Source organism: Aureobasidium melanogenum (genome assembly GCF_000721775.1).
Source record: "Aureobasidium melanogenum CBS 110374 unplaced genomic scaffold scaffold_12, whole genome shotgun sequence".
NCBI lineage: Eukaryota > Fungi > Ascomycota > Dothideomycetes > Dothideales > Saccotheciaceae > Aureobasidium > Aureobasidium melanogenum.
The window spans coordinates 545,548-557,353 of NW_024470064.1; the positions used below are offsets into that span (position 1 = coordinate 545,548).

At 49.7% G+C, this 11,806-nt stretch overlaps 4 protein-coding genes across 4 annotated transcripts; 2 read left to right on the plus strand and 2 right to left on the minus strand.

Moving 5' to 3' along the window:
- Positions 1-303: 303 nt before the first annotated feature.
- Positions 304-1,362, plus strand: M437DRAFT_50121 (3-dehydroshikimate dehydratase; the record flags this gene model as incomplete). The annotated part of the gene is made up of 1 exon (XM_041021952.1): positions 304-1,362. The coding sequence occupies one exon, from the start codon at positions 304-306 to the stop codon at positions 1,360-1,362; it is 1,059 nt and encodes a 352-aa protein (XP_040879295.1).
- Positions 1,363-2,039: 677 nt separating this feature from the next.
- On the minus strand, positions 2,040-2,579 carry M437DRAFT_75903 (DUF636 domain protein; the record flags this gene model as incomplete). The annotated part of the gene is made up of 3 exons (XM_041026510.1): positions 2,040-2,233; positions 2,295-2,457; positions 2,514-2,579. 3 exons carry the CDS (start codon positions 2,577-2,579, stop codon positions 2,040-2,042), a joined length of 423 nt encoding a protein of 140 aa, XP_040879296.1.
- A 5,418-nt stretch (positions 2,580-7,997) lies between these two features.
- On the plus strand, positions 7,998-9,116 carry M437DRAFT_85171 (uncharacterized protein; the record flags this gene model as incomplete). The annotated part of the gene is made up of 2 exons (XM_041028253.1): positions 7,998-8,320; positions 8,624-9,116. 2 exons carry the CDS (start codon positions 7,998-8,000, stop codon positions 9,114-9,116), a joined length of 816 nt encoding a protein of 271 aa, XP_040879297.1.
- Positions 9,117-9,992: 876 nt separating this feature from the next.
- Positions 9,993-11,504, minus strand: M437DRAFT_50254 (kinase-like protein; the record flags this gene model as incomplete). The annotated part of the gene is made up of 2 exons (XM_041021974.1): positions 9,993-11,013; positions 11,068-11,504. 2 exons carry the CDS (start codon positions 11,502-11,504, stop codon positions 9,993-9,995), a joined length of 1,458 nt encoding a protein of 485 aa, XP_040879298.1.
- Between the last annotated feature and the right edge of the window lie 302 nt (positions 11,505-11,806).

Genomic DNA, 11,806 nt, shown 5'->3' on the forward strand with positions numbered 1-11,806 from the left:
ATTGTGCTTGCTTATCTTGAGGTGTACTGTGCAATGCAGGACGGAAGATGTTTCTCGCGGGTGGTCAATACGACTTTTCTTTGGATTATCTGTGTTGGATCTATCAGGCGAGAAAGGGTGACCCAATCATTAATTGTGGCGATCTCAGAGGGCTTTCGTATCAGGGGCAGGTGCTATCAGATCACGACTTTCTCTACTATTTCTTCCTGTTCTAATCACATCACCGGTTGTGACTTCCTTGCCAACCAATTGTCTTTCTGCAATACCTTTTGATACCCCTTGGACACTTCAGCAACTACAATAATGACACATCAACTCGGCATCTCGACGATGTCCCTGGGCCGAGCCTGGCTTCACGACTTTGAACCAAAGCTCGACCAAGCAGCAAAGTACGGCTATACTGGCGTTGAAATCTTCTACGAAGATCTGGTCTATCATGCTAAGAAGTATCATGGAGGCGAAACACCAGAAAATCAATTGCGAGCCGCCGAAGACATCTACTCGATGTGCAAAGCTCGGGACATCAGTATCATCAACATCCAGCCATTTATGCATTACGAAGGCCTAATCGACCGCCAAAAACACGCCGAGCGGATCGAGGATCTCAAGTTCTGGTTCAAGCTTGCGCATGCATTGCACACAGATATGATTGCCCTTCCTGCGTCTTTCTTGCCCGAATCAGAGTGTACTGGTGACATGTCAGTTGTTGTCGCCGACCTCCAGGAAGCAGCCGATTTGGGTGCAGCACAAAATCCACCTCTCCGTTTTGCGTATGAAGCGCTATGCTGGAGCACACATTGCTACACCTGGGAGCATAGCTGGGAAATCGTGTCTGCTGTCGACCGCCCTAACTTCGGACTTTGTCTTGACACTTTCAACATTGCTGGTCGCATCTACGCTGACCCTACACAACCATCTGGCAAGCGACCGACTGCGGATGCAGACCTCGCTGCTGCTATTGCTGCGAAGCTTGTTCGTCCCGACAAGCTGTTCTTCGTTCAAGTTGTAGATGCTGAGAGACTATCTTCACCATTACTCAAAGGACATCCCTTCTACGACCCAGAGCAAAATCCTCGTATGTCATGGTCACGCAACTGCAGACTCTTCTATGGAGAGCAAGACCGTGGTGGATACCTCCCCATTCGCGAGATCTTGAAAGCCATCCTGCATGATTTGGGCTACAGCGGATGGCTGAGCTTTGAGTTGTTCAATCGATCTATGGCTGACCCCAGCCCTGAGACGCCAGCTGAGCATGCTCGTCGAGGTGCTGAGTCGTGGGAGAAGATGGTAGCTGATCTGGAGCTCAATGGTCATCTTGCTGATAGCGCTGTCAGTGTGGGCTCAGCATCGACCAAGGCATGATAACACATTTTTTTTGTTTCGCATTGCATCATAATCTATAGACATCTCTTCATACGTATACGAATTTGAGGAAACGACCATGCATACCTTCAGTCTGTTCACAATATCGAGTCACGATTGTCCCGGAGCTGAGGCCACCTCCTCCAGGAAGGGATGCACAACCAGGTCACCGTACCTCCTTTGCATTCCGGCGCTCGTGCTTTGTCACCCGCATCGCTCTGAATGACTTCAGCGATGTATCGACCATAGAAGCCTCTCAGAAGAGCTCTTTCGCATCACGGACCTCAACGATCGAGCTATCTGCGTGCCATGTCCCGAAAAACAGCAAGAGCTGAGCAGCAAGACCGCAGTCTGCCGTGCGAGGGTGGCCATCTTCCCTGATGTCGCTGTTTCCAGTCGACTTTCTGGATTTGCCTAGAGGGAATGAAAGAACCGGCATCACTTTTGTATGGCAGGACTTGAGCGTTTGATCTGTTTGATTGTAGACTCTTCCTGTTCGTCGTTCGACTGGTCGGGTACGACGAAGAGTGAATGATCATGACCTTCCTTTCACATGCGTCGAAGAGGGGGTGGTTACATTGGATGGTTTGTTCGTTTATATACGTCGAACAACAGATGATTGAGATCCAAAACCAAAGTTCTCTTTCCAACCATCAAAGTGTTTCTAGAAAACCTTCTCAGAAAGAAGGCATACCTTCAAACTGCATACACCCGTCAATGGGCTTCAACCACTCCAACCTCTGCTTAGTATAAATCTCCAACGAAGGCTTACACTCCTGCATCCCCTTCAAATCATCAAAAACACCCGCTCTCATTGCAACTCTCTCGACTTGTCCACTTTCCGCCACAGCACCACCGTATAGTGAGCTTCCTAGACCCAAAGTATCAGTATCCATACATTTCCGGCATTTATGTTGGCAAGAATAACATACCACAATCCTTGCAATAATAATTCTTGACTTTATTACCCGAGTCAGCAGTTTTGAGTGTTTCTGCTGGTGAGCCGTGGACTTTGTAGTCAGAGGCTGCAACGATAAAGTTGTAGCTATATGCTGAGCCGGAGATTTTGCGACAATCGGTGCAGTGGCAGATGGCCTGTTTGTCTTGTCGCTATTCATGTGAAGGTGTATTGAGGTGGAGGTTGAACTTACGATAGCATGCGGTTGGCCACTTAGCTCAATTTTTATGTTTTTGCAGAAACAGCTTCCGGTATACATGTTTGCGATGTTGGAGTTTTCTGGTATGGTGATGGGATAACAAGGTTTGGAGGGATGGTAAAGAACAGATAAAATGGTTCGTCAGGACACCTGGCGAGACTAATTTTTAGGCACCAGGATTTGCTGTGTCTCTGGAAATGTCGTGGAGTATTCTAGAAGCTATATCATCAGATGTTTCTTCTGAGCGAAGGAGCAGTCGAAAAAAGAAACAAGCAATAATTATACTCTTCCAAAGTGCTATATAGCAGTTCTCATTAGAGGCTCAGTCATAATAAAAACGATCCAAGTCAAGGATGTTGTGCGTGTCACCCTGCTCAGATAGAACTTCGATATCCCATCACACAGCATGATATCTTAAGCTACAGAACTCGAATGACAAAAGAGTAAAAGAGCAGCGTATACAGTTTGTCTCCATATGCGGGTAAGAGGGTGCGACTGAGTTGTCACAGGAGTCAGAATCAATTGTGTCTCGCAACTGTAGCATCGGTACCAGAGCGGCAAGAGAACGAAGGACTGGCCGCAGAATCACGTCCGCGGATAAGCTCAGACAAGTTTTTGATCAATCATCAAGGCCATTGCGAGAGGATGCCGGAGGAGAACTCCGCGTGCCAGAGTAACGTTACAATTCAAACCCATGAGATTAACTGTCAGAAAAGTCTAATTACTGTGGCGACACTCAATCTCTGAGTCTCGCTTGCTTAGAGATTGATACGTGAGACACTCAAAATCTGGAGCATCAGACTTGTCGAGTCAGTGAAGCATCATAATCCGTGCTTGCTTACTACAAAGACATCCCAGGAATAGCTTCTCAGCTTTGCTCCTGCATGATGTGCAAAAGTCATGATGCAATAAAGAGTGTCGTGGATGTGTTGTTGAGTGATCAGAAACATCCTCATCCTGCCATAGTCCCTCGTAATCTTGTACGAATGATCCAAGCCGCATCCTGGAGACCAACTCAGTGAGTAGTGCTCGGTAATATGTCTCTGAAATCTCCCAAAGACTAGTGCAAGGTAGTGGTTTCGAGCGGTTGAATCCGGTTTGCGATATGTATGCGCGGTCCAGATGCCGTGGGAACCGGATAGGATGTGTCGTGGTAATAAAGTGCCAAGGAGTCTGGTCTAAGCAAGCAGGACGCCAGGAAAAGGCTTGGGAATCCAATAAGATGTCTTGGGAACGGGCCAAGGTGCTACGCGATGAGTGATTACTATCACATATAGCAACTCAAGAACATGCCGTCAAGATATCGACAAAACCATGTTATACCTGCTCGAGCAGGAGGTGTCGTGCCATTACATAAGACGGGATCGACCGGGAGGGAAAGTGCCGAAAGCCACCAATAGAGCCAAAGGGATAGTCTGGTCGACTAGTTGGGCACTCCTGACAATAGACCGAGTCACGAAGGGAAAACTTATATACGGAGTAGGTGCCGAGCCATGAATTAGATTGCTGAGTGCTCCCGCCCAGGCACGGCGTTATAGGAGTGTGCATGTAGAGCAGCCGTTGTTTGATGGCAAGACTGAGTTTGAGATAAAGTTGTGATTCAAAATTGATGATGCGCGAGCTTGAGCTCGAAGGACGATTTCACATGTGGTCTGTAAGCTTGCTTTCAACTGGCCAGAGCGGACGATATACAGACGCACCCAGTATCTTGGGGGTTATGAGAGCAAAAGTTCGCACAAACGACAGTGATTTGCGATCGATAGTCTGGCAAGCTTGTATGCATGAGAATTAGTGCAGCACTAACAGCGCAAACAGGTTGACACATCATTTTGATATGATTTGGAGTGTTCGCATCGGTGTGATATCTCGAGTCCTATCACCTTATCAATACGTAGTTTGGTGCCACCTTCATATGCAGCAGACCTCTGCGACACGATTGTCTATTCTAGTAGCATTGTCTGGAGGAGCAGCGGAGAGTTCATCCACTTAGACATACCTAAAACGATTGTTCGTGACGTTGCAAGAATCATACCGTCAGAACAGTTTCTGGAGATGTCAGCAATCAAGTCGTAATCAAATCATCATCTAGTCATAATCAAGACATAACAAAGCGTACCGGTGTACGAACAAGAGGGTCCGAGATGTGTTTCGGTTTCATCGGAAGTACCTTCCCGGAACTGCTATGCTATTGAGAAGATGCTCGTACGCAATCATAGCTGCAAGCAATCTATCTGGTTGTTGTTGGTGGTCATTACATATCGTCGGCCGAGCACGGTCAAGATCTCGTGAGACAGATTGTAGTTCGAACCGATCGCGGAAACGTCTGTTCGTTCGTGCCACCTTACAGCCACTGACCAGCCATCTTCGTACAGGGATTCTCCAGAGATGTGGTATCTGTGGAGGTGTTTCAAGATCTTTGGAATTTTACTGCCGGGACATGGCTCCCATGGCGCGCGCATGCACGTGGATAAGAGCATAGGTAGTTGGACTATTCTGGGCTGTCGCTCTCGGTTTCCTGGTCATGTTGTGATGTTGATAAGCAAAAACTGAGAAACTTTGAATCAACACTCGGAGCGATGTATACTGTACATGAGAAAGTCACATGGCTGATGAGGTGCGAATCCAAAGATTTATCGCGTTGCAATGCGCATGTAAGGAACAACTCAAATCGTGAATTCGTCTTCGAGAGGGTTGACTTGGAATACTTCGATGGATTGAGCATCCAATGGCGGCATTTGCGATGACATGGAAGCCATAGTGATTATGAGTGGTGCTTTCCAAAAGCGTTGCAGCTTCCGCTTTCGCACATGACTCTGCTTGCATGTTGGCTGTGCGTAGAATCTCATCTGGATAAGGCTGAACCGATCTGACCCGTTATTGCACTGAAGGGGACCAATGCTCCAGATGCTGATGACGTTCTTTTCTTCGTGTGATCGCAACTGATTGTGTGTTAAGCAGTCTAAGTATATTCGCACCAGCATGAGCCAGATTGTCGCTGCAGGGTTGCGGTCGACAAGGCTCGAAGGCTTGCAGCCGAGCGCTTCTCCAGTCCGTCGGATTCTTGGATATACCCAAACACATTTCAACCGCAGCATTGGCAACATCGCTAATCGACTTTCAGATCCGACATGTGTTACGACGCTGATTCTGACCAATATGTGGAATGGTACCTGGGACCTGCGTCTGCAGGCGTGAAACCGAGCAGAAAGAACAGCAAATGCAATGTCTAAGGTGTGTAACGATTGACAGGTCAATTTCTTAGCGAGTGTGCCACGGTGAGAGTGGTGGAGGAGAATGATCTCTAGGACATGTACGCTTTATGTCGAGGTACTCGTACTCGTACTCGTACACACGCGGTGCAAGTAGTCGAGTCTTCGCTCCCTTTACCCAACATCATCAAACACTGCCGGCGCGTGCTCTACACGCTGCTTGCACGCTATGATCTAGAAGTTTAGCCGCTAGTTTGGAATCGTAGTATGACGATGATACCGAGACCAAATTGGTAAAATCACCCTTTATGGACAAGGATGCCCGATCCTTCAAGGGCCAAAAGCGATCAGCGGGAGACCAGCATGCCCAAGAGTGTGGACGAGCTGCGTAGTGCCGGACGGGCCCGTGGAAGCACGATGCCGTATATTAAAGCTTTGCGTAGCTGGCGTGAAGGAGCGGCCCATCGCCCCTGAGTCGGAACGCTCTGACAGACTTGACGTATTTTCTGCATGGAAGGTGTGTTTCCAAAACGGTATGTACTTAAACCGGGCACTGGAAAATGAGAGGGAGTGTAGCATGCTTCACGGCAGCATGCAGATGTGTGAAAGTATTTTAGCCGTCATAGTTCCCCGGAAAAAAGTTGTTGTTATCGGTCGCATATGCAAAACTGCAAGTCATTGATTGCATCGTGCTGCGTGGCGGCATTACAAGCTGAGATAAGATGCATTGTTAAGCAGGTCGTTCTCCTTCAGATTGACAAGATTTGTCACACCTCTGCGACCCACGGCATAGTCCACGAGCGTAGATCTGCAGCGCCTATCCACAAGGTCGGGTCCTTCGAGATTGCGCGCGGCGTCTCAAAGAGCAGCACCGCGTGTCGTCTCTGCTGGACTTGGCATTGGCCTAGCGCCGGCTGCTATAGGTAGAGGCTGACTTCTTCTGCCAAAAAGGTATGCTGGTGTTGCAAAAATAGTTTGGTGATAGATGCCACTTCAGCTGAAAAGGTAGAGGTGCAACGATGGTGCCAGGACATGCCCTCTTGGCTTTGGCAGATTCATGCAAACGCCGTCAGCGTGCGAATGTTGATTCTCTTCGCGTGGCCCATCTCTGAAAGAAGCGCGTCGTTGCACAGGCTGGCGTCTGTTCCTCGATTACCCGGCGCCGAGAGGATGCAGTCCTGCCTTGTGGTTGGTCAAATGCAAACGCCTGGCGTCAACGGTCTTGAGGGAACCGCAGCGCTCAGGCCAGACCTCTCTCCAAACAAAGACGTCTGCATCAATTAGCAGCCCGCCACGGCGCAATCCCGACACCATGTTCATGGATGTTTGGAGAAAGGTGGATTTCGGCATTGATATGCGACGCACCGAATCTGCACTATCTCGAACGATTTTCCTGCTCGATTGATTTGCAGATTTGTACTGCAACGTCCATGCTTCACCCCATGCCAACTCCTTGCAAACCACAATCCTTACAAGGCTCAATCCTCAATTCCCAATCCAACGGCTCAGGATGATCCGGTCCAGTCCGCGCTGCACCGGACCTTCTTGGTTGCAGCAGATTCTGCTGCAAGAGGAAACCCCAATGTCTGTGTCGTCCGTATGAATTCCTAGTCGTTCATGTGGCACCCTTTGAGCCACTTCTGATTTGACGCCCGATCGTCTGGCTAACGCTAGATGATCAATCAACCTTGTCAATGAGGGTGAGATGTATGATGAGCTCGACATCGACTTCGAATCGACCCGTCCGAAGGGAACTAAAGCTCAAGGACCTGTTGGCCGGGAATGGGATATAAAGACACCAGGTCTTCTCCAGAGAACGACCATTGGATCGGATCAGTTCATCATCAAGCTCCTACCACATTTCTTTACTTCAAAGACCCATTCTCCGTCATCAATCCAAGCCGAAAGTTTATTCAGTCTCAGCTGAACTTCATCGGACAACAACCCCGCTCTTGTCTTCTTTCATTCCACTATCTGTCACCTCTACTACAACTCGCCTTTGAATTCTTTGGTACGTTTGTGTCAAGAGATGACTCGAGACGTTTTCAACGTCTGGCTGGTTTTCTGTCACCGGCTCGGCCCTTGCCTTACTTGACCTGTTCCATACCCTATCAAGAAGAACAAGGAGGCATTCCAATTTCTTACTCCAAGCCTCAAAAAGCCATTGCCCTACCATCACAGTGTATATGTTGTGATCACTTACCCTCCATCATCAGAAGCTTCTTTTATTTCCCAGCACCATCTTCAACCCCATATCACATTCAAAACCATGGCTCGTCCACAAAGCTCTGCTTCCAGACATTCGCGGCAGAATACTGATCAAGCACCTCCTCAGGCTAGAAACACCGCAGTCGCTAGAGCTCACAACACACGTTCCCGGAGGCCATCTGTTAGACGCCAGCATCAGCATAATCGACATCATCTATCAGAAGAAGATCGTTTTCTGGAACTCAGACGATCCGCACGCATAGCCAGACAACAACAAGACCAATTACGAGAAGCTCAGGCCCAAGAACAGCATCAAGATTCTACAATGGCAGACGTTGCACGCCGCACATACGCTCGCAATGACCACGGTCCTCGCAGTGTTGAGTAAGTTGTCACAGATCTCTTTTTGCTCCACTTCTCAACCTTGCCATGCTCCACTTTCTTACATATGATTCTGTCACTTCTTGAGCCGTGCTTTTCTGCAAGATCAAGCATGGATCTAGCTTCAGACATGGCATGATATGATGGCTGTTTGGAAGCATGGCCAGTTGTCTGCATACCCTTGCCATGGATTGGCATATCTCAAGTTCTGCATAACAAATATCATGATCGTGCACGGCCCTAGCCCACTTTTCTCACATCTTCCATGTCCCGCCTTCCAGTGTTGCAACTGACATGCATCTATAGACACCGCCGCAGTTCGACCCGTACTGATACATCCACCCATTCTCGCCAACAATCCTCTGCCTCTCCGTATACCCTAACCATCACCTGTGCCCCTCCCTCCTCCGTCTCCCCCTCTACTCCCTTCACAACCCGCATCCTGATCACCACCCCCCGGCGCCGCACACCCCAAAACCTGCTCGCCGTAGTCTCTCTCACTTCTGCTTCCGGCACACCTCTCCCTGCCGGCCACCTCCTCACCACTTCTCCCTCTGCGAAACTCATGGACTCAGTCAGCGAACCCTCGCGTTCTGACATCTCTGCTCTGGGTAGATCTGCCAGAGGAGAGATTGTAGGAGCAGCGGGGTTTGAGGGTTTGTGTGTCAGGGAACAGGGAGAGTATCGCGTAAGAGTTACTATTGCAAGGATGGAGGGGGATGGCTGGGAGGCTGTTGCTGAAGTCGACAGTGGTGTGTTTAGGGTTGTTGGGAGAAGTGTCAATGGGGTCAAGTGTTGATTTGGTTTTCTTTTGTAAGTTTCTTGTTTCGGGGAATGGGTTCTGGCGTTGGCGTTGGGGTTTGGGGGCAGGGGTGTGATTTTTGGTGGGGATGACGGGAAGAGTATGGAGTCTGTATGATCAATGAGGGAGCATGGCTTGATGTTGGGACGAAAGAGATGGCAGCAACGAAGATTGATGGCCATGCTGATGTTGGACTTGTTTTCGGGCCAATGGATAGGGGCTCAAGGAAGGAAGTGGAGTTACAGAGGAGAGGGGCTGGGCATACACATGGTCATTTGGAGTTTCTTTGATTAGGGTGCATGATTGGATCGAGCAGTTTTATGTTAGCATGAGATAACGAAAAAGCACACAACAAGTATTCCTTTCACAAATCAATCTTTGATTACAGTTCAAAACTCGATATTTTGCTCATGATTGGTAAAAAGTTGTATTGAGTGAATTGTCTGCAAAAGGGGGTCTCCGAGAAATGCTCACATGGTTGAAAGAAAATAAACGCCTACCCTATTTGATGTGCATCCGAGAGAAGAGGGGAAGGAAAAACGCCGGTGCCATGAGTTGTAAAAAAAAAAATGCTTGCAATAATGGGACTTCCTCTTGCGTCTGATGAATGTCTTGCTCTCTATCCTTCTCTTTTGCTGTCGTCGCCAATGCGTGGGTATCTGAGTATGGTGTGGTGATGTTGATTGTGCTACTGCGTACTTTCGGAGTCGTTTGTGCCATGTACCTTGTAAGTGATTCGTCGGTTACATGTCCACGCCTCAATAAAGTGTTGTATGACAAACGCTGTGCGTACACATGGTGGGCATGTCTGGTCTGTACTTCTGGGCTATTTCTGCCAGTGCTTCTCAGCCTAGACAGAACGGGCAGGCGCGTCTAGAACTTGTTGTTGGTGTCGTAGTAGCCAGAGACAACGTCGTCGTAATTTGAGTAATCATAGTTCGGAGTACGTTTGGGCGTGGAGCGTGAAGCCGAGTCGGGTCTAGAGAGAGGAACAGGTTCGCGGCGAGCAGAGCGAGGTTGTGAGATTGATCCAGCTGGAGGGGCAGGGCGGATGGGCAGGTTCATGGACTGCTGAGCAGCCATGGGCACCTGACCGGCACTTGAAGTGCGCATAGGATAGCTCGGACGTTGTGAGTGGCGCGGCATGGACTGTGTGCTGATGGGAATGTCGCCAGATGACGAGGATGGCGGGCTGGGGTGGTGTTCGGGCTCTCTGCCGCCAGATCGCAGCAGTTGTTTTGTTTGAGGAGATAGTTGTGGCACAAGGTGAGACTTGCGATTGTGGCGCTCCATCATGCTGACAGCCCAGGCCTCGAGATCGACTGGTGTACGTTTAGCGGCTTGTAAGAAGGGATCGGTTTCGAAAAGTTCGGCAGGAGTAGGTCGGTCGTCAGGATTCTTCATAAGACACTTGTCGATGACATCGTGCAGGATCTTGGGGAAGGCGTCGCTCTTGGGAAGCTTGGGTGAAGGCTCCAGCACAATCTGCTGGAGAAGGTCGAGAATGCCCTGAGGACCAGCCAATTCGTCATCGTCGCCGTTCTCGTTGTGGAATGGGAACTTGCCAATTGCAAGCTCCATCAGGGACAAGCCAACACTCCACACATCCGACTTGACCGTGTAAGGCGAGCCTTGGATTCTCTCGGGCGCCATGTACGTGCCCGTTCCAACAAAGGTATCGGCCACAGAATTGTCAAGCTCACTGCTGACGCCAAAGTCGCACAACTTAATCTGACCCTTGCTGTTGACCAGGATGTTGGAAGGCTTGATGTCGCGATGCATGATGCGGTGCATACGGTACAGGTATGCGAGGCCTCCCAAGACGGACTCTGCAATTTTTCCCAGAACGTCGACGCGCACGGGACCAAAGTTCTTAGAGATGCTATCCAGTGAGCTGCGCATGCCGTTAGTCTTGTCTTCCACGCAATCACAGTCGTCTGCCACTCACCCAACATCCATGTACTCCATACACATGACAACATCGCCCATGTCGTTCAGGAAGGCACCGTAGAAGGAGACGATGGAGAGTGAGTTACACTCGTGCATGATCTGCAGCTCTCGTACAATGCGCTTTCTGATCTCCTTCTTTGCCTCGACGTGAATGATCTTGCGCGCCATGACGACCTTTGTAGCCGTGTGCATGACCTTGCTGACTGTGCCGCCGTTGCCTGCTCCCAGCTCTTTGATGACTTGAAGATCCTCGCTCTTGAGATCTAATCTGAACTCGACGCCGATTTCCAGTGTGTCTGCGCGGCCTGTCTCTTGGCCGCCAGTAGCGTCTCCATCGGGAGCGATAGGTTGGGCAGGACGAGGAGCGGGAGCGCTCAGGGCCAGGCCCTTGACGTTCTTACGCTTCATCGTCTTTGTCTTGAAAGCGTCCGACATGGCGGGCGGTTGTGTATGTGATTGTGTTCAAGCTGGCAGCGAAGGAGTCTTGTTGGTTTGTCGGCAAGCTTTGGTCGACTCCCTAGGCCAGAAAAGTGATTGGCCGGCCTTGTTGGCGGAATTAATCAATATCGGGGGTAGTCAGGTTGGGCGGCAGCTCGTAAGGTACAATCAAGTCGTGTAGCCTGGGTGGTGGGCGTATGCACGTTGTCAACGAGGGGACTGGAGTCTTGCCAGAGTTCGGCTTTGTTGGATGGAGATTGGAAGCGTGGGAGATTGCGAGAACGAGGACGGACGGCTGG